This window comes from Ranitomeya imitator, chromosome 1 (assembly GCF_032444005.1).
Source record: "Ranitomeya imitator isolate aRanImi1 chromosome 1, aRanImi1.pri, whole genome shotgun sequence".
NCBI classification, from domain to species: domain Eukaryota; kingdom Metazoa; phylum Chordata; class Amphibia; order Anura; family Dendrobatidae; genus Ranitomeya; species Ranitomeya imitator.
Genome location: NC_091282.1, coordinates 329297531 through 329325034, shown reverse-complemented (window position 1 = coordinate 329325034; position 27504 = coordinate 329297531). Strand labels below are relative to the sequence as shown.

At 44.7% G+C, this 27504-nt stretch overlaps 1 protein-coding gene across 1 annotated transcript in view; it reads left to right on the top strand.

The window, feature by feature from the left end:
- The window catches only part of MYO18B (myosin XVIIIB), a 1113366-nt gene that overhangs the window by 850561 nt on the left and 235301 nt on the right, over positions 1 to 27504 (top strand). The window contains exon 39 of the mRNA XM_069750613.1: positions 1914 to 2099. Coding sequence (XP_069606714.1) covers positions 1914 to 2099 — 186 coding nt within the window. The remainder of the gene's footprint in view (positions 1 to 1913; positions 2100 to 27504) is intronic.

Sequence of the window (27504 nt, the reverse complement as noted above, 5' to 3'; positions counted from 1 at the left end):
GACTACAGGTCCCAGAATAACCACATTACATCAGACTTACCAAGCAGACTCCCTCTGCGACACATACCGTCCACCAATCACATGACCAGTCGTTTTTTCAACACAATTATGTCTCCAAGTGCATCTTGAAGTGCAGATACAGTGCCCCCTGGCTGTAACATTAGTCACTGCACCACAATTAGTATCTATGCTCATGAGAAATTACTTATTTGCTTATATGCTTATAACATACTGTACAGTGGTGATAATTGTGATAGGTAGCTATTTCAGTATTAGATATTTCTAGCTCCCGAATGCCAATAGGTGCCATGTGTTTTGGGGGAGTTGTGGTCTGTATTGTAGAGCTAGAACATGGTGAAAGTCTTGTGACCCACGGGAAGAATGTAAAGGTATGAGGATGCCACATTCTCGTATTTCATTCACTGGAGTGACAGGGGCAAATAAAAGATGTGTTGAGCACCAACACTAGTTGGCGATTGCACTTGTTGCTGGGACAAAAATAGGAGGGTTTTGAACTTTGTTGTAAGATAGAGATGATAAAACTATAGTAATAGCTATAGAAGGACCTAAAATTACCTCCAGAGAGAGAGATGGACAATATTTTACTCCCAAATTGATTATGTGCATCGGTCTAGAGCAAGGTTGCCAACCGTCCAGAAATTCTAGGTACAGTCTGTAAAAATAGGGCACTTTTTTCAATATCTGTAAGAAAAATGTAAGTTGTCTGATTTTTTGAAGATGAAAGAACCTATACAGATTATTTTGATTGTAGTTATCAGAATTTTATTGTTTACAATGAATGCAATGTATCACTTATAATCATTTATAATGGTTTTCTAATGTGTCCATAAAAAAATTGTCTTTCTGTGACTGTTTTGTTGCTTTGATAAGCTGTCCAGAAAACATACAAAGTAAAGTTGTCAACCCTGGTCTAGAGCTAGGCCGCAGCTAATTGCAGCATTGGGTCTTCCTTGTGTCTTTATTAAGGTGTGGACCAACAATACTAAGATGCACATGTTCAAGGTAACATCTGATGTAAATGGTCCCAAGGGATTAGAGACAGAAGGGAACTTGCTCTTTGAAGGAAGCATGGGAATAGAGACCTAACCAAGTTGGACGGAAACAAGTGCTCTCTGATATGTTGTATAGAAATAAAGCCATTGCATTCCACCTATTGACAGTTTGTTAAATTGTTCTTTCAATATTAAATTACTGAATTGTCTTAAGGGTATACTCCCAAATACTGCTGACTGTTACACGAAAACTGTCTAGTGTCTTTTTTTCTTGGACCCAGCATACCTGAGAAGTATGCAAGCTATGGCTATCTGTGCTAGTCTGTGCCAACTACAAAAATACATATTTAGAATAATAACCTAGGAAGGAAAAAAAGTTCACACATTTAGAAAAAATCGCCTATGACATATTTTTCAAATATTGCAAGACATGTCATGTATATAGTTAGCATTGATTGGGTCTTTCAAAAAATGAATCCATAGTTGGAGGATAGCAGTAGTAGTCTGCACTGCTGTCCATGGTACAATCCAGGATTTAGTTGTCTGGGTTTGTTTGACTCTAGCACAGCAACGCAGATTACTACTCCTATCCTTCAACAATTGTTCTTTACGGCAGGATCTCCCAATCTGAGAGTACTGCAGCAGCAGTCATATTTTGATTCCTCAGTTGTTAGATATAACAACCCCAAAAGGTGAGCAAATTCCCTTACTCTCACTTATACTTACTTCTCATCGGATAAGATCCTATTGCACGTGATGTTTTCCCTTCTTTGTAAAAAATGAACCCATGGCACATAAAAGAACATGTCCTACAAGTAGGAGATGCCACCATGTTTACAATTGTTAGATGTATAACATGTATGATATACAATGATTGTGTTTTATTTTTTCTGGGTCCAGATGTTGATCCTCCGTTTAAGAGACAGTGTAATAAAGATGGGTGAAGAATTGGAGAAGGCGGCAGACTGTGAAGCACGAGAAAAGGAGAACGCAAAGTATTATCAGATCCGCATGGAAGAGATGAAAGCTGAGATGAATGAGCTGATACAGAGAGAGATGGAAGCATGTCGGAGACGTGTGGAGCTGGTGAGTGCAATGCTTTTTAACATACAAATGTTAACTTATCTGCTTTGGAAATCCTTATCTGGTTATCTGGTTTGGAAATCCTTATTAGGGCCTTAGGTAATGAAATTTTGGGAAAATATATATGTAGCATAAGTGACTTCAAAAATCATGTCTCTCTCTGGAAGATAGCCAGTGCTGTCAATTATTCGGCATACACTTATTATGATTATACATGCACGTATAAGATGGACAAAGCACAGATGCAAATCTGCTTATTTCTAATGCAATGCTTGTCAGCCAGTACTAAGAAGTCCTAAAGTCCAATTTTGTGCAATGTCATAATGCTGTCCTTTACTTAATTTCCTTTACTTTGTTGCCTTTGCCAGTCTTCATGGTAGTGTGGTATTCTAGCTATTCATACCATTCTGCAGTACAATGAATTGTGGGAGGTCAATAAAAATTTGGATGTTGTTTGTGCAATAATTGTATTTGTTCCTTAAAGAGTTTGCCCAATAAAAAAAAATGACCAAACTCAGTGAATGTTTTAAAATAATAAGTAAGCTAAAATTTACAAAAAGGAAAATTGGTTGATGCAAAACTTTGGGTACCCTTGGAGATGTATGTGCTCAAGGTTTCAGACCTTAATTAGCCTTTTAAGGTTTTAACTTGTTCACTTTCTTGGATAGAAAATCCCGATGATGCAAATTTCCCAGCTTTTTAAAAACTCAGCCTCCTCTAATCTTATGCCAAAAAGCAGCAGCCATGAGTTCTTCCAAGCAGCTGACTACCGCTATTTAAATAAAAATGATCAAGGCCTACAAAGCAGGAGAAGGCTATATGAAGATAGTAAAGCATTTTCAAGTTCCCCTTTCCTCAGTTCTAAATGTAAATAAGAAATTGCAGTTAACAGGAACAGTGGAGGTCAAGATAAATCTGGAAAACCAAGCAAAATTCCAGTGAGAGGTGTTGGTAGGATTGCTAGAGAGGCAAATCAGAACCCCTGCTTTACTGCAAAAGACCTTCGGAAAGATTTAGCAGACTCTGGAGTTATGGTACATTGTTTTACTGTTCAGAGACACCTGCACAAATATGGCCTTCATGGAAGAGTCATCAGAAGAAATCCTCACCACAAAATTCAGTGTCAGAAGTATGCAAAAGAACATTTAAACAAGCCTGATGCATTTTGGAAACAAGTGGACCGATGAAGTCAAAATAGAACTCTTTGGCCACAAAGATCAAAGGTACAGTACAGACCTAAAGTTTGGACACACCTTCTCATTTAAAGATTTTTCCATATTTTCATGACTACGAAAATTGTACATTCACACTGAAGACATCAAACCTATGAATTAACGCATGTGCAATTATATACTTAACAAAAAAGTGTGAAACAACTTAAATTATGTCTTATATTCTAGGTTCTTCAAAGTAGCCACCTTTTGCTTTGATGACTGCTTTGCACAATCTTGGCATTCTCTTGATGAGCTTCAAGAGGTAGTCACCGGGAATGGTTTTCACTTCACAGGTGTGCCCTGTCAGGTTTAATAAGTGGGATTTCTTGCCTTATAAATGGGGTTGGAACCATCAGTTGTGTTGTGCAGAAATCTGGTGGATACACAGCTGATAGTCCTACTGAATAGACTCTTAGAATTTGTATCATGGCAAGAAAAAAGCAGCTAAGTAAAGAAAATTGAGTGGCCATCATTACTTTAAGAAATGAAGGTCAGTCAGTGTGAAAAATTGGGAAAACTTTGAAAGTGTCCTCAAGTGCAGTGGCAAAAATCATCAAGCACTATAAAGAAACTGGCTCACATGAGGACTGCCCCAGGAAAAGACCAAGAGTCACCTCTGCTTCTGAGGATTAGTTTATCCGAGTCACCAGCCTCAGAAATCGCAGGATAACTGCAGCTCAGATTAGAGACCAGGTCAATGCCACACAGAGTTCTAGCAGCAGACACATTTCTACAACAACTGTTAAGAAGGAGACTTTGTGCAGCAGGCCTTCATGATAAAATAGCTTCTAGGAAACCACTGCTAAGGTCAGGCAACAAGCAGAAGAGAGCTGTTTGGGCTAAAGAACACAAGGAATGGACATTAGACCAGTGGAAATCTGTGCTTTGGTCTGATGAGTCCAAATTTGAGATCATTGGTTTCAACTACCGTGTCTTTGTGCGACACAGAAAAGGTGAACAGATGGACTCTACATGCCTGGTTCCCACTGTGAAGCATGGAGGAGGAGGTGTGATGGTGGGGGGGGTGCTTTGCTGGTGACACTGTTGGGGATTTATTCAAAATTGAAGGCATACTGAACCAGCATGTCGACCACAGCATCTTGCAGCGGCATGCTATTCCATCCGGTTTGCGTTTAGTTGGACCATCATTTATTTTTCAACAGGACAATGACCTTAATCACACCTCCAGGCTATGTAAGGGCTATTTGACCAAGAAGGAGAGTGATGGGGTGCTACGCCAGATGACCTGGCCTCCACAGTCACCAGACCTGAACTCAATCGAGATGGTTTGGGGTGAGCTGGACCGCAGAGTGAAGGCAAAAGGGCCAACAAGTGCTAAGCATCTCTGGGAACTCTTTCAAGATTGTTGGAAGACAATTCCTGGTGACTACCTCTTGAAGCTCATCAAGAGAATGCCAAGAGCGTGCAAAGCAGTAGGTAGCTACTTTGAAGAGCCTAGAATATAAGACATATTTTCAGTTGTTTCACACTTTTTTGTTAAGTATATAATTCCACATGTGTTAATTCATAGTTTTGATGCCTTCAGTGTGAATTGTACAATTTTCATAGTCATAAAAATACAGAAAAATCTTTAAATGAGAAGGTGTCTCCAAACGTTTGGCCTGTACTGTATGTGTGAAGAAAAAAGGACACAGAATTTCAGGAAAAGAACATCACGCCAATCATTTTGCATGTGGGTGGATCTATCATACTTTGGGGTTGAGTTGCAGCCAATGACGTAGGGAACAATTCACAAGTAGAGGGAAGGATCTATTCAGTGAAATTTAGACAAATTCTTGATGCAAACATAACACTATCTGTAAAAAAGATGCTAAAATGTTCCAAATAACAGTCATTCTGACATGCCACTGTAAATCTCAAGAGAAATTAACATGCTGCAGATTTGAAATTTGTCAGTTTACGATGAGTAAAAAAAAAGCACAGTGGCCATGAGATTTCTATAAATCTCATCCACTTTGCTGGAACTGTAAGTTGCTGCATTTTTGATGCAGTGAAAATATGCAGCTTCAAAAACTCACCCAAAAACTCATAGTGCGCACACAGTCTTAAAAGCAAATAACAGACTAGCACCTTCGGGTCGAATAAAGCATGTGTGAACAAGTGCAAGCTGCTATGACAGCTAACTAAACAAGACAAAGAACAGCATAACTGTTGTAAGATGTATGCAATCTTTGAATATATGAAATTTGGAATGCATTACTGCTATATAGAATACTAGCTATTGAACCCGTTCTACGCCCGGGTGGCGAGCATTTATATTGGTATATGGTCTCCATCCTGTCATGTGCTGCTCCATCCTGCGTCCCCATCCTGTCATGTGCTGCACCCATCCTGCGTCCCCATCCTGTCATGTGCTGCACCCATCCTGCGTCCCCATCCTGTCATGTGCTGCACCCATCCTGCATCCCCATCCTGGTATGTGCTGCACCCATCCTGCATCCCCATCCTGTCATGTGCTGCACCCATCCTGCGTCCCCATCCTGTCATGTGCTGCACCCATCCTGCGCCCCCATCCTGTCATGTGCTGCACCCATCCTGCGTCCACATCCTGGTATGTGCTGCACCCATCCTGCGTCCCCATCCTGTCATGTGCTGCACCCATCCTGCGTCCCCATCCTGGTATGTGCTGCACCCATCCTGCATCCCCATCCTGTCATGTGCTGCACCCATCCTGTGTCCCCATCCTGGTATATGCTGCACCCATCCTGCGTCCCCATCCTGGTATGTGCTGCACCCATCCTGCGTCCCCATCCTGTCATGTGCTGCACCCATCCTGCGTCCCCATCCTGTCTTGTGCTGCACCCATCCTGCGTCCCCATCCTGTCATGTGCTGCACCCATCCTGCGCCCCCATCCTGTCATGTGCTGCACCCATCCTGCGTCCCCATCCTGCGTCCCCATCCTGTCATGTGCTGCACCCATCCTGCGTCCCCATCCTGTCATGTGCTGCACCCATCCTGCGTCCCCATCCTGGTATGTGCTGCACCCATCCTGCGTCCCCATCCTGTCATGTGCTGCACCCATCCTGCGTCCCCATCCTGTCATGTGCTGCACCCATCCTGCGCCCCCATCCTGTCATGTGCTGCACCCATCCTGCGTCCCCATCCTGGTATGTGCTGCACCCATCCTGCGTCCCCATCCTGTCATGTGCTGCACCCATCCTGCGTCCCCATCCTGGTATGTGCTGCACCCATCCTGCATCCCCATCCTGTCATGTGCCGCACCCATCCTGCGTCCCCATCCTGGTATGTGCTGCACCCATCCTGTGTCCCCATCCTGTCATGTGCTGCACCCATCCTGTGCCCCCATCCTGTCATGTGCTGCACCCATCCTGCGTCCCCATCCTGGTATGTGCTGCACCCATCCTGCGTCCCCATCCTGTCATGTGCTGCACCCATCCTGCGTCCCCATCCTGTCATGTGCTGCACCCATCCTGCGTCCCCATCCTGTCATGTGCTGCACCCATCCTGCGCCCCCATCCTGTCATGTGCTGCACCCATCCTGCGTCCCCATCCTGCGTCCCCATCCTGTCATGTGCTGCACCCATCCTGCGTCCCCATCCTGTCATGTGCTGCACCCATCCTGCATCCCCATCCTGGTATGTGCTGCACCCATCCTGCGTTCCCATCCAGTCATGTGCTGCACCCATCCTGCGTCCCCATCCTGTCATGTGCTGCACCCATCCTGTGTCCCCATCCTGTCATGCGCTGCACCCATCCTGCGTCCCCATCCTGTCATGTGCTGCACCCATCCTGCGCCCCCATCCTGTCATGTGCTGCACCCATCCTGCATCCCCATCCTGGTATGTGCTGCACCCATCCTGCGTCCCCATCCTGTCATAATTTGTGCCAAAAAACTGTAAAGCGCTGCGGAATATGTTGGCGCTGTATAAATAAAGAGATTATTATTATTATTATTATGTGCTGAACCCATCCTGCGTCCCCATCTTGGTATGTGCTGCACCCATCCTGCGTCCCCATCCTGTCATGTGCTGCACCCATCCTGCGTCCCCATCCTGGTATGTGCTGCACCCATCCTGCGTCCCCATCCTGTCATGTGCTGCACCCATCCTGCGCGCCCATCCTGTCATGTGCTGCACCCATCCTGCGTCCCCATCCTGGTATGTGCTGCAGCCATCCTGCGTCCCCATCCTGTCATGTGCTGCACCCATCCTGCGCCCCCATCCTGTCATGTGCTGCACCCATCCTGCGTCCCCATCCTGCGTCCCCATCCTGTCATGTGCTGCACCCATCCTACGTCCCCATCCTGTCATGTGCTGCACCCATCCTGCGTCCCCATCCTGGTATGTGCTGCACCCATCCTGCGTCCCCATCCTGTCATGTGCTGCACCCATCCTGCGTCCCCATCCTGTCATGTGCTGCACCCATCCTGCATCCCCATCCTGTCATGTGCTGCACCCATCCTGCTCCCCCATCCTGTCATGTGCTGCACCCATCCTGCGTCCCCATCCTGGTTTGTGCTGCACCCATCCTGCGTCCCCGTCCTGTGTCCCCATACTGTCATGTGCTGCACCCATCCTGCGTCCCCATCCTGGTATGTGCTGCACCCATCCTGCGTCCCCATCCTGTCATGTGCTGCACCCATCCTGTGTCCCCATCCTGTCATGTGCTGCACCCATCCTGCGTCCCCATCCTGTCATGTGCTGCTCCCATCCTGCGCCCCCATCCTGTCATGTGCTGCACCCATCCTGTGTCCCCATCCTGGTATGTGCTGCACCCATCCTGCGTCCCCATCCTGTCATAATTTGTGCCAAAAAACTGTAAAGCGCTGCGGAATATGTTGGCGCTGTATAAATAAAGAGATTATTATTATTATTATTATTATTATTATGTGCTGCACCCATCCTGCGTCCCCATCCTGGTATGTGCTGCACCCATCCTGTGTCCCCATCCTGTCATGTGCTGCACCCATCCTGCGTCCCCATCCTGGTATGTGCTGCACCCATCCTGCGTCCCCATCCTGTCATGTGCTGCACCCATCCTGCGCCCCCATCCTGTCATGTGCTGCACCCATCCTGCGTCCCCATCCTGGTATGTGCTGCACCCATCCTGCGTCCCCATCCTGTCATGTGCTGCACCCATCCTGCGTCCCCATCCTGTCATGTGCTGCACCCATCCTGCGTCCCCATCCTGTCATGTGCTGCACCCATCCTGCGCCCCATCCTGTCATGTGCTGCACCCATCCTGCGTCCCCATCCTGTCATGTGCTGCACCCATCCTGCGTCCCCATCCTGTCATGTGCTGCACCCATCCTGCGTCCCCATCCTGGTATGTACTGCACCCATCCTGCGTCCCCATCCTGTCATGTGCTGCACCCATCCTGCGTCCCCATCCTGTCATGTGCTGCACCCATCCTGCGTCCCCATCCTGTCATGTGCTGCACCCATCTGGGGGCCTGAGCAGGCGGGGACACCGGCGCGCTGTGGGGGTCAGGTGCCGGTATCGCCACCAGCTCAGGCCCCCCAGCACTTACTATATTCACCTGTCCTGCGTTCCACCGCGCCCTCTGAACTGAAGGTCACAGGCCGAAGACCGGGAAGATGGCGGCGCTCAGCGGTGGAACGCAGGACAGGTGAATATGGTCGATACTCACCCTCCTGGCGGTCCCTGCTTCTCTGTTGGAGATCGCGGTGTGCATTCAGTGTGAACGCATACCGCGATCTCCCGGGAGCGCCAGTCTGTGAGGCCCAGACTGCGCCGGCGCAGTCTATAAAGGCTTCGGACAGAGTGACGCTCCCAGCGTTATATTATAGATTCTCAGGAAAATGAAAGTAGGTAGTTCGCAGGGTTTTTTAAAAATAAAAAATAGATATACAGCATGAAAAGAAATAACTATTTTGCATTGAAATAAATAGCATACCTAATGGCAGTAGGAACAGCTCGCTGTTCTAGCGATTAGGGTTATTAGAGTATAGCTGTATTGGATAGTGCAGAAAACTGCAGGTCATTTTGTACAGAAATAAATATACCGTTTTAGTTTGTATCCCTGTGGGTCAGAATCTAATAGAATCTAATTTTAGAAGGATGGGAAACTGTGCACCATTCAGCATTGGTAGTGTTAAATGTCAGCTTGATTGCATCAAAGTTGCTGTTTGCATTTCCTCCAGTGAGAGCTGTGACCTTAACTCAAACTGACTACTTTTTATTACCTCGATTTGGAACACTATTCCTTGTAATAACTGATTGCTGTCAGACCAGCGTATTAAACACTGGATGCTGGTATTAGCTCGTAAACCAATTCTCCTGGGTTAGCACACATTTTAGAAAGTGGAAATTGTTCTTATTCGGTCCGTCAGATGTCAATGGCTGCACAATGTCGGGGAGGGGTGGGGGCTGGAGCTGAGGGTGCTTTGCATTAATATGGTTGATAGATGGTACGTTATGTTCCGTATTACATTTGTCAGCGGAAATATTATGCAGCATGCAGGTACATCTTTTGATGTGACACGTAAGGAGAGAATATTTATTTCCTTGTGGGTGTTTTTATTTCCATTGTTCAGGGAAATTGCCTTCTCAAACTGCTTAATTTGCGTCCTATGAAGCGATAAACTAAGGCAGTCAAATACATTTTTCACTGCTGCAAAGAAGTACGACAGCTATTTATTTTGTGATATGGAGGCACAATGCATCAGGAATTTAGCTGAATGGCGACCAAGTGACAACTGTCATTTTACATTTACAAAAAACACACCAAAGCAAAATGTGAATCCTTGAAATGTACAATTCTCATTTTATAGCTGTGACACCACATAAGAAAGGGCATCTTGTTTTCTGACTTTGATATTCTCAGCGTGACCAAATACCGTGCTTATACCCAATGGTAACATGGACTATCTGGTTCACAAAACTCATTTTCAAATTTCATATTAAAGTAATATATGTTAGCAATGGAGTTCTTTATTTGTAACCGTAATCAAATATCTGAAGCAAAGAGTTACTAAAAAGAACATTTATTTCACTGGAAACCATTTATTCAAGTACAATTGCAGCATGCTGAGATTTTACACGCATTTCGAATACGCCTGAGAAAAAATAGAGAAAATATACAGTGATGTGAGCTGCCTCATAGATTAACACTCGTCCAAGTGCTATGCGATGTTTTCTCACAGAGCACTCGTCTGTATTCTATAGTAGTGTGACCCCGGCCTAACTGGCACTGTAGGAGAGTGAAGCCATTACTGTTAGGTTCCTTTGTAGGTTATAGTATAGTAAATGACAAGCACAGCCCAAGGGTGGAGGTGCCGAAGAAATAGGTGCCCAGACCTTGTGATAACTATAGAGTATATACTTGGCACACTCTCGTGGGTCTGATGCAAAAGTGTTTATTATGATACATACAGTATCACAATGTTCACAAACATTTCGGTCAACAGTGGACCTTCATCAGTGTGCTCTATAAAAGCGAGAGGAGGGGGGTGGTGGGGTTTTATGACCCGGACCCTATACCAGAGACTATTGCATCAAATTTGGACCCTGAGCAGGGGATCCTGTGATTAGAGGGCTATGACCAGCCGATCAAGCCATAAGTCAGGCTAAAGGAAAGGGGACAGACGCCTTATCCGCCGCGGATCTGCTGGCAAACCTTGTCCAATAGAACACCATGTAATTAACTTTTGCTAAAAGAGAACCTGTCAAGTGATGCTAGTTGCCCAAGCTACAGGCAACTTGAATTAGAGCTTGGCAGCACAATTTCAGCCAGAAATACCTTTCTGTGAATAGCACCAGAGTTTATAAAACAAATAGTTAAAAGATCTGTTCGTGGACCATGGCCAGAGTGGAGAATGGTCAAACACTGCCCCTGGCTGACTTCTCCAAGCGCCACATCACATGATTGACAAGTCACGCTATAAGAACAACCTGTTAATCACCTCTAATAGCTCTGGGAGCAGCCGTCCAGGGGGGAAGACAGACTAGTCTGCTTTGAGGTTATGGTTCCTGGCTGGAGTGCTTCGGAGTAAAATATATCTGGCTGCAATGATGCTGTCCGGCTCTGATTCATGCTGCCCATAGTTGAGACAGCATAAATTCCATGACAGGTTCCCTTTAAGACGAAGGAGCAGTAGGTAAGGTTTCTGTTCCAGCAAGTTGCCACTCAGGCCAGTCAATTTACTTCTGGGATGCATGAATTGTAGATGAGTTTGCCATGATCCACTTTACTTTAACCATTGTCTACATAAACTCTTCACAACAAATATATCACTATTCAGTCCCATATTTAAAATTACTTTTTTAATTCAACATTTTTAGTTTTATGCATTTTATTGTTTTACATTTTAGCAAAATGCAATATATTACAGTTTATTTATAGAAAACATTTCCATACGATCTCCGCAAATAGTCTGTAGGTGACTGAACATGTGGACTCTTGACGTGAAGACATACAGTTGTGGGAGGTGTAGTGCTCTCTGAGGTGCCATATTTTTCCTGCAGTTTATTTATAGGCTGCCTCTTGGATATTCTGTGCAGCTCATAATTTTGTTCTGTGCTGCATGTTTTATCTCATCTCAGTTGGAGACTGAGGAAACCGATCAACTTGAGACTTGGCCCTGAAGCACACAAACAAGTTATGCTTCACAGTCCACTAGTTTTTGCTGCAGCTCATGTCCTATAGTCTGCTAATGTAATCCAAATATTTTATTTGACCCCTTGAGCAATTATATTAGCTGTCTTTGAGGTACTATATTTTTGACTTCCTGCTAAATCATATGACTAAGCTCATTTTATTCCAGAAATGCAATTACCATTTTTCTTTATCTTTGCCGAATACTGTCCAAAGGCATATCAGAAATCTGTCTTGTTTGGTGACGAGAACTCTGTAATTTTTAATATACAATCTTTAGAAATACCCTGGTTTAGGAAAAGAGGGAAAAAAAGAGACAAGTGCAGCGCTTCCTCTGAGCGTAATATGTTTTTACCAACCGTTAAAAAAAAATTATTTTAATTGTGGTTATGCTCACCTTCTATCGGTAAGAAATGCACATTGAGATTCTCAAGGAATCAATTCTTTAGGCAACTCTTCTCCATATGTTGTATAATCCAATAAGGTGTGCAGCTCACTTTGGAGAACTATGTGTTGATCCTGCTTCGGATCCACATAGGTGGCGACTTCAAAGGGAAAATAAACTCCAAGCAAATGTGGCACTAAGCACCTACGGATTTTTTGAATGCATCCACTTCCAGTAAAAAATGTTAATAAAAATTCATTTATTTTTTCAAAATAAAAAAAATAAAATATATTTGTAAAATATTTTTAAAATACAGTACTTTTTTTTAATTTTTATTATACAAACACACTCAGTAGTACCCTGAAATAATGAACACATTAATTCTACTATTACTACACAAGAGAAAAAGTGAGTGCTACTTCATCTACAGTGTCTAATATAAGATCACCTGGTCATTGGTATATGGCCTTTACACACTTTGTGGACCAAGTACCTTCACAAAATATGCACCAAGTACCTCATATTTTTTACATAGTGTTAGTTATTAATTACTGATTGCTTTTGCATCATGTTTGTATATACACATTAGCACTTGGATGTGTGCATTAAATTAAAGAGTTGGTCTGGATCCGAAAACGTCCTTCCTAACCACCTTCTATCCTAACTATCCTTCCTCCCTAACCACGTTTGAAATTAGCGTTATTATAAAATACCCTACTCTTGTCCTTACTGTCTAGCCAATCCCTTAACGTTTTTTTTTTTAAATTGCACTTGTTACAAGTGATAGGCAAACCCGTGGATGTTCGGTTCTGGCGGGTTCTTATAAAAGTTCGGTTCATGTAGCAGAATGGTACCTGAACCCAGACCCAATTCAGATAAATTGGGGGCCTGAACATCTGTTATTTGCCATGCTGTCATCTACATAACAGTGTGATAAACACAGGCTTTGATCGTTGGTAAGTTTTGGCTGCGCTGGTTATCAAAAAAAGAAAAGACATCCATATCATTTTTAAAAAAATTTATTTATAGCGCAGGCGCCAGCTGACGAATACTCCCATCAATAGCTCCTGTTCTCGCTGTTTTCAGTGACAGCAGGCGTAAGTTGATGGGCGTAGTACTCTCTCATCAGCCAAAGGCTGTGACCAGCGTAAAGTTTTTACCACAAGTCACAGCAGCTGACTTACGCTGCCATCTGACTGCGTGGGAACCGCAGCTCTCTCACCGGTGGTAATGATCTTACCACTGATCAGAGCCACCAGTGTTTCTTGTGCTGTCATGCAGTTGATATGGGAAGCAGCTGATGTTCGGGGTGCTGAACCCAAACAGTAACATGGACTTCCTGGAGAAGTCCGTGTTTTGGGTATGTGCTTGAACACTAGGTGTTCAATACAAACCTCGGTCTTTACTGTTGAAGTCTGCCCATGTCTACTTAGACTGCGGAGACCTGGTTGTCGTAACCAGTGCCTTCCCCCCTCCCATCAGTCCCGTAATGAAACACACACAGTCCTAGGTGGGTTGAACAGGTCGGTCACAGTTTATTAATTAAATAATCGGAGAAAGGGCAATTACATATCGTAACGAGCGGCTCGCGCCGAGCTCCTGTCCGTGATCGACAGGGGAATTGGCCCAACGAGCGGTTACGACCTTTGCCCTCCTCCGCTTTTTCCGCTGTGACTTAATAAAGGTTACCAGGGGTTAGTTCTATCAACATGCGTAATAATTTTTTTTTTTTTTTTTTAATAAATCTTACAACATAATTCACACATTTACATTATCCTGTGGGTTAGTTTAATCATTAGCCTTTAAAAAGGGAGGGTGGGTGGGACAAAAGCTTCCAGGTGTCCTGCCGAGAGTGAAAGAGAAAGTTCTCGACCGGACACCTGGATTTAACCCCTGTAGGAGTGGCCGTAGGACCCCTCCCCTCTAGTGCCCACTGGCCGGCTGGGGGTCTTCCAATCAGTGCATCACCAAGGGGGAGTGATGCTAGGGGGGATCTGGCACTTACAACCTTTACGTGCAGCTCTCTCTATGTGCTCCCCAGTCAGAGACGCGTTCCTTAATCAGTACCGCGTCTGCCAGACTGCGGAGACCTGGTTGTCGTAACCAGTGCCTTCCCCCCTCCCATCAGTCCCGTAATGAAACACACACAGTCCTAGGTGGGTTGAACAGGTCGGTCACAGTTTATTAATTAAATAATCGGAGAAAGGGCAATTACATATCGTAACGAGCGGCTCGCGCCGAGCTCCTGTCCGTGATCGACAGGGGAATTGGCCCAACGAGCGGTTACGACCTTTGCCCTCCTCCGCTTTTTCCGCCACGGAGGATCCCGTGTATTAACTACGCGGGACTCCGACCCCACCCCTCGATGCTAGGGCCTGTTCAACCCCATCCTGTAAACCAGACAGAAAAATATCGATGCCAATGTCCGTTAGGTGAACTCCGTCCGGCCTTAATTGTGGCGTGTTATCCCCTTGTAGCTGGTGGTGACGAATCACGATACGATACCGCCTCTTCCTCTCACATATTTTCCAATCCGCGCGTTGAATTTCCTTCTTGTCCGCTCTATGGCTTTTTTATCTCTTACACCTCGCCACACGGCCCGTGGTGTTATATCCGACCACACCAGTATTATGTTCCTGAATAGGCAGTTGAACCTTTCCATATCCGTTGTCACCCATTTGTACAATTCGGCCACCTTTTGTTTGCCGAGGTCATTGCCACACGCATGTACCACCATTCTCACCAGGTGTTCCGCCATCCTTGCTATGCCAACCATCTCTTTGAACACCTGTCTCCACTGGAGGCCTCTGACACCCCTCCAGTTAACTTTTTTTTTTTCCGGGAGGTAAAGATTTGTCCCTCCTGGCCGCCGTTCGGCCCTCTTTTCGGCCCAGTAAACGTAGGAATCTCCTACAACCCAAACTTCAACCCCTGTAAGAGACAACACATGTTAATTAAGCAAGTCGGGTCTTATGTATCTGGCGAAGCATGCGGACTTCCAACGACCCATTCTCTGCAACTCGGCCTCTGACACTCCTGCCCTGGCCGCTTCTGTGGCTGCACCTATGCGAAACGAATGTGTTCCGTACTCCTTTGGATTTGCGCCGGCTTTTTCCAAGCATAGCTTGAACATCGCCTGAAATTGGTACTTGGTCAGAGGGGACCCGTCTGTATGAGTGAAGAAAAATCTACCAGCGTGTCTTATCCCGGCGTATCTTCTAACCATTTTTAGCGGGCCAGCTGGGCCATCTGTGGAGTTAACCAGTACCCATGTGCCGCTACCGGTGGGGTCGCATTTGGATTTTCTAACCCTGATGCGCAGGGCGTCACTGCATATAACTATGTCCTCATTAATTAGGCCTCCTTCCGACGCGTTTTTTTTTTTTTTTTTTTGACCGCGGTAGCAATTCGCTGATACGCAGTGCTCCGAAAAAGACGGTCGCAAAAGCTGCTGATATGAGGGCCGCCTCATATTGCGATAAGCAGACCGACGGGGATATCGCAATCAGTTCCTGCAATAATCTCAGTGAAATGGGGCGGCGACATTCTTGACTTGGCTGAAGCCTCTTCCAACCTTTTATGGCTTGTCTTATGCAGAAGGACTTAGTTACGTCTACCCATCCCAATAATTGAAAGAAAAATGCTAGCCCCGATAATTTCCGTTGTGCCAAGGTGCCCGACGCCCCACCTTCCCTCATCCGTAATAGGAAATCGGTTGTCACCGCGCTTCGTGCTCGGTTGCATTTATCGACTGGCCTACCCTGAATTAATGAGCACCACTCCTCCCAAGCCTTACCATACACCTGCCAGGTAGCTGGCGAAACGGAGGCCCGGATTAAGGGCATCAATGATTGGCTACTGTGTCCCACAGGGACTGTGGACACAGAATACCCCGGTGTTGCGCGTTGGGCTGCTGGATTCTGAAAGCTTGCCAATTGGAAAATAACAATGGGTTAAAGATATTATCGTCAACTTCCGCCACCACGGTGGCTCTACACCAAATATTGTTTTCTAGGCATATCAGTGCGAGCCGTCGCCAGAGAGCGAGTATGGGCAGGGATGAAGAGGACATGTGATTTAGACTCTTTGCTGTTTTCACATTTTTAGTTTGGAAACAAATGTTCATGTTCCTCAACTGATCGGCCCATAACTCCATCGCTGCTACTACCGCAAACAATTCCCATAGGGCTGGGTCTTGCCCCCACTTTGTTGTCGTCCATTTCTCTGGCCAACCAGATTTGCACCATTGGTTTTTATAGATTGCTGTGAAACCCTCTTTTTTGTTCCACCCTATTGTCAGCCCTAAATCCTCGCTTGTGATCTCTCTAGCCATGACGCACGTGTGACCGTTGTACGATTGTAGGAACGTCTGCCATACCAGCAGATCAGCTTTTAGCGAACGAGTGAGCCTAATTCTTTGGCCGGGCTGAGAAGCGCCTTTTGTTGCCAGCGATAGTCTGCGCGAGAATGCTCTGCCGACCGGCATTACGCGGCAGGCGAACGTCAGTAGACCCAATAACGCCTGCATTTGCTGTAGGGTTACCTTGTTAACTTCGCGGAAGCCTTTCAATATTTGCTGGGTTTTTTGTATTTTATCCTCTGGTAAGCGGAACACCATCATGTTGGTATCTATTTCAATGCCCAGGAAGGGCAATACATTACATGGACCCTCCGTATTCTCCGGTGACAATGGCACGCCGAATTTGAGTGATATAGATTTGAATTTTTCTAGTAGATTGGAGCAGACTTTAGAATTTCTGGGGCCGACGAACAGGAAATCGTCGAGGTAGTGGATTAGGGATTTACTGCCCGTCTCGTACCGAACTACCCAATCTAGGAAGGTGCTGAATAGCTTGAAGTAGTGACATGAGATGGATGAGATGGAACATCCCGTCGGGAGGCACATGTCGAAGTAATAGTATTGGTCCACTTTACAGCCCAGAAGGTGGAAACATTCGGGGTGCACGGGTAGTAACCGGAATGCCGATTCTATGTCGGATTTGGCTAGCAGAGCGCCGGGTCCGGCTGCCCGGACTAATTCAACCGCTTTATCAAACGACGCGTATGAGACGGAAGCTTCTTCTGTGGAAATTGCGTCATTAACCGAATCGCCCTTTGGGTGAGATAAATGGTGGATTAGGCGGTATTTACCGGATTCTTTTCTACCCATTTCTACTTCCTTTTCGATTTTTAGTCTGAGAATTTGGGGGAAATTCGCGGGCCGATTTTAGGTTATCAGATAGGGTTGGCGTTCTTGTTAGCCTAAAGGGGATAAAGAAACCGTCGGAGAATCCTGCCTGCAGCTGCTGAGCCGCTTTCTTATTAGGGTAGAGCTTTAGCTTTAGGGGGGGTGGGGGGGGTGCCCATTGCGGTTACGCTCACTGGGGTTCTGCCTTGTAGTCCCTTTGTATGCCTGACGAGTGCACCTTGATGCTGGATTTAACCCCTGTAGGAGTGGCCGTAGGACCCCTCCCCTCTAGTGCCCACTGGCCGGCTGGGGGTCTTCCAATCAGTGCATCACCAAGGGGGAGTGATGCTAGGGGGGATCTGGCACTTACAACCTTTACGTGCAGCTCTCTCTATGTGCTCCCCAGTCAGAGACGCGTTCCTTAATCAGTACCGCGTCTGCCATGACTAGTGTTGAGCATTCCGATACCGCAAGTATCGGGTATCGGCCGATACTTGCGGTATCGGAATTCCGATACCGAGATCCGATACTTTTGTGATATCGGGTATCGGTATCGGATCAATAGGGATGTGTAAAATAAAGAATTAAAATAAAAAATATTGATATGCTCACCTCTCCGGCGGCCCCTGGACATCACGCTGCTAACCGGGAGGCTTCTTTGTTTAAAATGCGTGCCTTTAGGACCTGCGAATGAAGTCCCGGCTTCTGATTGGTCGCGTGCTGCCCATGTGACCGCCACGCGACCAATCAGAAGCCGTGACGTCATTCGCAGGTCCTCAATTCCTAGAATTAGGAGTTTAGTGAATGAGAATGACGTCGCGGCTTCTGATTGGTCGCGTGCCGCCCATGTGACCGGCACGCGACCAATCAGAAGCCGCGACGTCATTCTCATTCACAAAAACTCCTAATTCTAGGAATTGAGGACCTGCGAATGACGTCGCGGCTTCTGATTGGACGCGTGCCGGTCACATGGGCGGCACGCGACCAATCAGAAGCCGGGACGTCATTCGCAGGTCCTAAAGGCGCGCATTTTAAACAAAGAAGCCTCTCGGTTAGCAGCGTGATGTCCAGGGGCCGCCGGAGAGGTGAGCATATCAATATTTTTTATTTTAATTCTTTATTTTACACATCCCTATGGATCCCAGGGCCTGAAGGAGAGTTTCCTCTCCTTCAGACCCTGGGAACCATGAGAATACCTTCCGATACTTGATGTCCCATTGACTTGTATTGGTATCGGATATCGGTATCGGCGATACCCGATATTTTTCGGGTATCTGCCGATACTATCCGATACCGATACTTTCAAGTATCGGACGGTATCGCTCAACACTACTTATGACGTTACATTTGAGAGGAGTCTCAAACATGGCATCACAGGAGGCTGGGACTGCACTCACTTCCCTGCAGTGTCTATTGTCTCTTCTGGGATAGGATGTCATCGGTGAACGAGAGTTTCTATCTCCCCTTCCGCTATAAATTCTGTGAAAGAAGACTTCACTAGGGGGGCGGAGATGGAAACAGTAAGTGACAACAGCGGTGCAACACAGCTTCTAGCACCTTCCTGACATGAATCATCATTAGGAGGCCGAGATATAAGCAATGCGTGACACCAGCACAAACACGATTTGTTTGAGGGTGGTGCTAAAAGTTGAGGGATGGCATCTATCTCTTTTTCTATACAACTATCTATATCTGTAAAATATACATTTTATAAATATTTTATTATTGGAATCACTGTAGCTTTTAATTCTCCAAGGCACATTCAGTGGAATATCGACAGCACAAGGATTCAATATGATTGTCATTCAAGTGCTGCCTGTTTTTTTTTCTTGCAGACTTGAATAGGCAAGTTTGTGGGACCAAATTGGATATAAATCAAACATGGTTCTATTATTTTTTTTTTCCTGACAAATTGACCTCCGATAGAAATGAGGATATGTAAAGGCACATACACTGTACTGGGTGTATATTTTGTCCACAAAAAAACAAATTATTAGAAAATAAATGAATTTGTATGTTCTCCCCATGTTTGCGTGGGTTTCCTCTGGATACTCCGGTTTCCTCCCACACTCCAAAGACATACTGATAGGGAATCTAGATTGGAATTTTTCTATATAAGTGATTAAAATAAATAAATATGCAGAACGCATGCCTGCTCCTCTGCTCTAATAGTTACTGTTAGACTCTAGAAAAAGACTTAGGAGGTTTTGAACATCTACAGTACATATAGACTCTAAAAAAAGTAATATATAAAATGTATGATTGATTTCTCTTGAAACACTAAAATTTTTCCCAAATGAGTATGCAGTCAAAAACTGAGGACAAATTATGCATATTTACTGACAAGACTTCTAATTATTAAATCTGTTAGTCTTAAATTCAAGGATTAGCACTGTAGCCTTGCAATGCTGGGGTCCTAGGTTCAAATCCCACCAAGGACAACATCTACAGGAAGTTTGCATGTTCTCCTTGTGTTTGTGTGTGTCCTCCGGGTAATCTAGTTTCCTCCCACACTACAGACATACTGATAGGGGATTAACATAGTAAAGACAGTGATGACAATGTCTCTAAAGCACTGTAATGCTTTGTCAGCAAAGAAAATATACACTGCTAAAAAAAAAGGAGAACACTTAAACGACAATTCAAAGTCAATCACATTTCTGTGAAATCAATATGTGCAACTGTGAAGTGGCCAGGGTGTTAGTTGTGGTGAGGGACTACTGTTCTTCCACACCCTGGCACCCCACAAATAAAAAGATAATGTTCTGTCTGTTGTGCGGTTTGCGCATAGTATATAACACTCAAGTTTGGGGTTAGAGATTCCTCTAGTCCTGCGATCCCAGATCCAGATGCCACCACACATTCAACAATAGACTCTTTCTTTATTCAATAACTTAACTTTACTTAATAGTAAACGATTAATAGGAGATGCAGCACAGTACATGTCCACTTGTTCATCCTGTGCTCTCCCTTCACTTTCTGTCATCAATGGCCTCAGAGGCGCTCTTTCCATCCCTGCAGCTCCCATGCTTTCGGGCCCACTCTTCTGACAGGGTTTCCCTTCCAGCTTCATCTTATGAAAGGTGAAAAAGGCATCCCCATCCTGCTGATTCAAGCATTATGCCCTGGATATCCCTGGAAGACCTCCCGCATTATGCTCCTTTTTTAGCCTGTACTCTTCAGTGCTATCCCGCCCCTTGGCTTAATCTGCTTTCCTTTTCATCTCACTATCTCTCCAAGAAACTAATTACTAGGAAGTGTGCTACTGTTTTTAAGGTACCGTCACACTTTAGCGACGCTGCAGTGATACCGACAACGATCCGGATCGCTGCAGCGTCGCTGTTTGGTCGCTGGAGAGCTGTCACACAGACAGCTCTCCAGCGACCAACGATCCCGAGGTCCCCGGTAACCAGGGTAAACATCGGGTTACTAAGCGCAGGGCCGCGCTTAGTAACCCGATGTTTACCCTGGTTACCATCGTTAAAGTAAAAAAAACAAACGCTACATACTTACCTACCGCTGTCTGTCCCCGGCGCTGGTCTTCTCTGCTCTGGCTGTGAGCGGCAGGCAGCCGGAAAGCAGAGCGGTGACGTCACCGCTCTGCTTTCCGGCCGCTGTGCTCACAGCCAGAGCAGAGAAGCCCAGCGCCGGGGACAGACAGCGGTAGGTAAGTATGTAGCGTTTGTTTTTTTTACTTTAACGATGGTAACCAGGGTAAACATCGGGTTACTAAGCGCGGCCCTGCGCTTAGTAACCCGATGTTTACCCTGGTTACCAGCGAAGACATCGCTGAATCAGCGTCACACACGCCGATTCAGCGATGTCAGCGGGACCTCAACGATCAAAAAATGGCCCAGGCCATTCCGACACGACCAGCGATCTCACAGCAGGGGCCTGATCGCTGGTACGTGTCACACATAGCGAGATCGCTACTGAGATCGCTGTTGCGTCACAAAACTTGTGACTCAGCAGCGATCTCGCTAGCGATCTCGCTATGTGTGACGGGGCCTTTACTGCACGTATCCGTCCCAACTGGGAAATTCCCTAAACTGGCAGCTGTTCTCTTCTATGCTTAGCCCTTACCTAACCGTATATAACTACTTGCAGTGCCCTTCAATGTACTAAATCCAATTCTAGAAATATTGTAAATCAATAAATCACAATGGCGGCACTCACCGGTCTTCAAACAGGTATTTATTTCGTAACTTCACGGCACGGGGGTGTATACAAAAAGAGCAGCAGGCGAACGACGGCCGTTTCGCGCCCTCCTGCTGGCGAAACGGCCGTCGTTCGCCTGCTGCTCTTTTTGTATACACCCCCGTGCCGTGAAGTTACAAAATAAATACCTGTTTGAAGACCGGTGAGTGCCGCCAAGTTTCTTCTTCGCTGCTGTATCGCTGATGGTCGTTGTTCTGGCTGTAGCACCTAAGGTCTGCCGGCTGGCTGAAAGCTGTGAGTTCTATGCATTCTGGTCGGAGTAGCGGTGGTGCGGTCAGCTGTTCTCTTCCCCGCACGCAATAAATCACAATGGCGCTGAACACGTGTGCCAATAAGTGCAGCAGCAGGCAGACCGGCTAGTATGGTGTGTGAGACTACCAAAAAATCCAAAATCAATGATGTAAAAGGTTGCTGCGCTTCAGGCACTTACTGATCAACGTATAGTCCTGTGCAGGGAAAATCCACTTCCGTGGCAGTTTCTTCCCTACTATCCAGAAATGTTCGTGCTGGGAGCGCCCTCCCTAAGGTTGCAATCCCCCGTTTAGATCCGCCGCTCAAGGTCTTGAGAAAGAGGGACGGTTCCCTCGAAACGCGTTGGGATTGGCCCCTACACACGTCCATCTTACACGGACAGGTGACGTCACCACTTGACCACGCCCCCCCCGCTCACCACGCTACTCTGACAGCGGCGCCATCAGCCGAAGCTACCGCTGGGATACAGTGGCGGATCTACCGCGGCAACCTTTTACATCATTGATTTTCAATTCTAGAAATAGCTACTTCCTTATCTTACATTTTACATCTAAGTCCTTATTCCTTTGCCTAACACCATTACCTAAACTTATCACAATATCAAAACATGCAAAGTAGTTGTAATACCCATTCACATTCTAATAATCACATTATCATAAGCAACTATTATATTACAATACATTAACTAGACACACGTCATTAGGGGGAGAGGCGCATGACCGTTCCCGTCACACCTTACACAGTTATGAAGCAACACTGATTGTGAATCAATTTCTCCTGCTGTTGTGCAAATGGAGCAGACAACAGGTAGATATGATAGGCAATTAGCAAGACAACCCCTACAAAGGAGTAGTTCTGCAGGTGGTGACCTCAGACCATTTTCTGTTCTCATCCCTTTTCCCTGATCGTTTGGTCACTTTTACATTTTGTCATTGCTCTCACCCCCAGAGGTACAGTAAAATGAGGCAGTTTCTACTGTACAACCCACAGAAGTTGCTCAAGTAGTGTAGCTCATCCATATCAATGTGAGATGTGGCAAGAAGGGTAGCTGTGTCTGTCAGCACTGTGTCCAGGGCATGAAGCAGATACCAGGAGACAGGCCAGTATACCAGGAGAGCCCTGCAAAATGATCTCCAGCAGGCCACTAGCATCCATGTGTCTGCTCAAACTGTCAGAAACAGACTCCATGAGGGTGTTTTAAGAGCCCGACATCCTCATGGGTGTTGTGCTTACAGCCCTTAGAGCCAAACTCCATGCATGACATTTGACAGAGAACAACAAGATTGGCAGATTCAACCCTAACCCTGTGCTTTCATGGATGAAAGCAGGTTCACACTGAGCACATGTGACAGATGTGATAGAGTCTGGAGATGCCATGGAGAACATTTTGCTGCCTACAACATCCTCCAGCATGATCGGTTTGGCAGTGAGACAGTATGTTGCGGGGAGGCATTTCTTTGGAGAGCTGCTCAGCCCTCCGTGTGTTAGCCAAGGCTACCATGACTGCCATTAGGTACCAGAATGAGATCCACCGACCCAATATGAGACCATATGCAGCTGCAGTGGGCCCTGGGTTCCCTCTGATGTATGAGAATGCTAGGCCTCATGTGGCTGAAGTGTGTCAGCAGTTTCTGCATGAGGAAGGCATTGATGCTATGGACTGGCTTGCCCATTCTTCAGACCTGAATCCAATCGAGTACATCTGGGACAACATGTCTCATTCGATCCACCACCGCGTTGCACCATAAACTGTTCAGGAGTTGACTGATGCTTTATCCATTTCTGGGAGGAGATCCCTCAGGAGAACATCCACCTCCTCATCAGGAGCATGCCCAGGTGTTGAAGGGATGTCATTCTGGCACGTGGAGGCCACACACACTACTGAGCATCATTTCCTTGAAATTGGATCAGCCTGTACTTCGATTTTGCACTTTGATTTGAGTATCATTCCAAATCTAGACCTCCGTGGGATATTTAATTTTGATATATTGAAATTGATATTAATTTTGATTTACATTTATCATTTTTATGTTTCATTGTTCTTAACGCTCCACTTCCACTATGTAATGATTAAAATTTTGCAACTGGAATATTTCATTCAGTGATATCTAGGATGTGGTATTTTAGTGTTCCCTTTATTTTTTTTGAGCAGTGTATATTTGTTTTTCTTACTTACGAAAGATATATTTAATATTGCTGTACATAGGGAATGTTTGTAGACTGTTGAAATTTCATTTAGAAGAAAAGTTTAGAAGTTATATTTGTGTGATACCCATTTTCCTCTGTCTTGCAAAAAAAATCATTAGGGCAAAATTCACGAGGAAAAACAGATCCAGGATATGCATGCAAGACATATAAGCAAATATCCGGCTCTGAAATGAGAGCCCGTACTGTGTAAATGACACTATTTGCATCGGCTTTGCTCCAAAATTGTCTCCAGTCACAGATCCTGTTACCGTTATGAGATGAAAATAGCAGACATCTAGTAAATTGTGATTTCTCCATGCATTATGCATGTTACTAGCCTATACACTGCTATCAGTTCAGCCTTATCCCAACATAAGTACTCTACATACACTTCTTATCTGTAATCTTGAAGATCTGGATTTGTTTTTAAGATCTTGATTTCTGATGAGATGGAAAAACATTCTCACTAATGAAGTCTATGCTATCCATGGCAAAGTATTAAGGCTTCCATGATCTATTTTATCTTTTCAACCTTGCTTCCCTCTCTTATGAAGTCAGTTTACGCAACAGCAGAACTTTCTTTGGGAATTCTGATTACTTTTACTCTGCACAATTAAAATAAATAGATTTTTTTTCTACCAGCCACATGCTAATATTCTCCAAAGACTGGTTTGATTTATATAGTGTAGTTACAGTTCTTCTATCAGATATATTTCAGTAATCACGGTGTTAGTTATGTATTCCATGCACATTCTCTTAACTGCAAATCTTCATGTATTCATATCAGAAATGATTTAGGAAACAGTATTTTATGCTTACATGGGGATTTGATCAACCCCATAATAACGCTCTTAATGAAAATATAAGCTTTGTATGCAGATCTTGTTACTGTGCCAACTTTGTTTTTAATACTTTATGTTCTTCGCAGTAGAGAGTTTCTGTCTTTTCATCAAAGAACAATGGAATTTAATGCATGGAATAATTAAATGAGTTGTGTAAATGAAACTGTTGTTTCAGGTAACTTTTCAAAAAGCTATCTGTGAATGTACATAGGAAATAATGATATTCTGGCCATTTTGTGACTTACATCCTTCTCGAGAAGCCTTAACAGTTTTATTATTAGTGCTCTGCCTTTCTCCATCCAGTGTCTCTATTTCTCCCTCTCTATGGAGCTTTAAAGCAGCAGGTGTAGTTTGAAGCTTCGCTACAGACAGATTGGTAGACTAATTCGAGCAATTTTTGAAAATGAATAATCAGTGCAGGAGAAAAATAAAAATTGTTCTCTCAAAGATTTGTTATTTCTACTAAAGGCATTGTTGACTTCACTTATTCTGTTGATTTATAAGAAAAAGATAGTTAGTAGTATTTACTGTATGTATAAAGCTGTCTACAGAAATAATGGAATAATATAGATTTACCATTTGTTCCAGTGTGGTGGCCCAATGTTCCCCAATTTTTATAATGTTTACATAGGTGTGAGACATCATAGCCCTTATTCTGCTTCTGCTAAATACTGGCCTGGGACTATACAGAAAGATATCACTAAGGCCAGGGAATGGCTGGTCATGTGAAGTACACGGGCTGTGATGTGTCCAGAAAAAGTGAGTGGTATACTAGTGGGGATCATCAGGGATACAAAGTTAAAGAGGTTAACCCATAAACAACATTTATCACCTATCTACACAATAGATGATGAAAGTGTAGGGGTATATGAGGATGTCAGTTTTAAATATTTTGTATTGAAAAGTATTTAAGTCAATAGCAACTGCAACGTGTAACGAAGATATATAAATCAGGAGGGCGCATGGAAGTTCGTTAAAACAGATATAAACATAACTTTATTAAATAACATACATAAATACATGCAACTGTCACATATTGACAGCGTAGACACAGACGCAACAAGTAAAAGACACCAGGAAAAGTTGGGTCTACTGCATACAAACAGTAAACATAACACCACACAATAAGGTATAGTAAGGTGCAGGTAAGAAGAAATCCCCACTAACGTCTCCCAGCAATCCAAGTCTCATGTGAAGACTCGCTTTCTCAAGGGGATAGTATGCTGATAGTATAGCATACTATCCCCTTGAGAAAGCGAGGCGAAAAGCGCGTCGGGGCGTGTATAGTGGCCTACCCGCAGTGAGGTGAGATTATAGTCCCCCTTTTATCTCTCTCCCCCCTTACGTCTATAGTGGCTCATGCTAGGCACTTAGTGTGGGTGAGAGTCTCCGGCTACCTACACATTATACTCTGAATTGACTTCACATGAGACTTGGATTGCTGGGAGACGATAGTGGGGATTTCTTCTTACCTGCACCTTACCTGCACCTTACTATACCTTATTGTGTGGTGTTATGTTTACTGTTTGTATGCGGTAGACCCAACTTTTCCTGGTGTCTTTTACTTGTTGCGTCTGTGTCTACGCTGTCAATATGTGACAGTTGCATGTATTTATGTGTGTTATTTAATAAAGTTATGTTTATATCTGTTTTAACGAACTTCCATGCGCCCTCCTGATTTATATATGTTTGTCATATGGAAGTATCTATGATGACCGTGGCTGATGTCGGTCACTAAAATGAAGCTGGAAATTTTGAGACTCATGTAACGAAGATAACCTATGGGGTTCCAACATCATGATTATGAGGTACCAATACGTAGTCATGGCAGCTTTACGCCATGCGTATTTGCCTAGTATAATAGACAAAAAACTTTAAAACTATATTTTATTTGATCCGAATTAAAATATATATAGTTCTCATAAATTATAAAAATTAGGGCAAAAAAAACAGCAAATAGAGGGTAAAGAAAAGAGGGAATATATGCACACTATAGCATTTAGATTCCTATAGAGGTTAATGGGGAATTATAAGTAGCCACAGAGATAGACACCCTAAACTACGATATTGCCTTTCATTGTATGCTGACCCTAATGAAACTCTAGTACCATCCTACTGATTTTTTTAAATACATTGCTAGGTAACAAGTTTATGTATAAAAATACACACAAAAAAATTACATCCCATAATTCCTATTAGACATATGAAAATCTCATTCCTCAATGGTGAGGCAACTTATCTGTATAGTTGATACTAATTGCATGTTGTCCCAACACGCTTCCCTTCTTAATGTAAAGTTTAAAGGGAATCTGTCGCCTTATTTTGCAACTATAAGCTGCGGCCACCGCCATTATGGGCTTATCTACAGCATTCTGGAATGCTGTAGATAAGCCCCCGATGTAACCTGAAAGATATTAAAAACAGGTTAGATTATACTCACCCAGGGGCGGTCCCGGTTTGGTTTGGGTGTGATGGGCGTCGCAGGTCTGGTGCCCCCCATCTTCATGCGATGACGTCCTCTT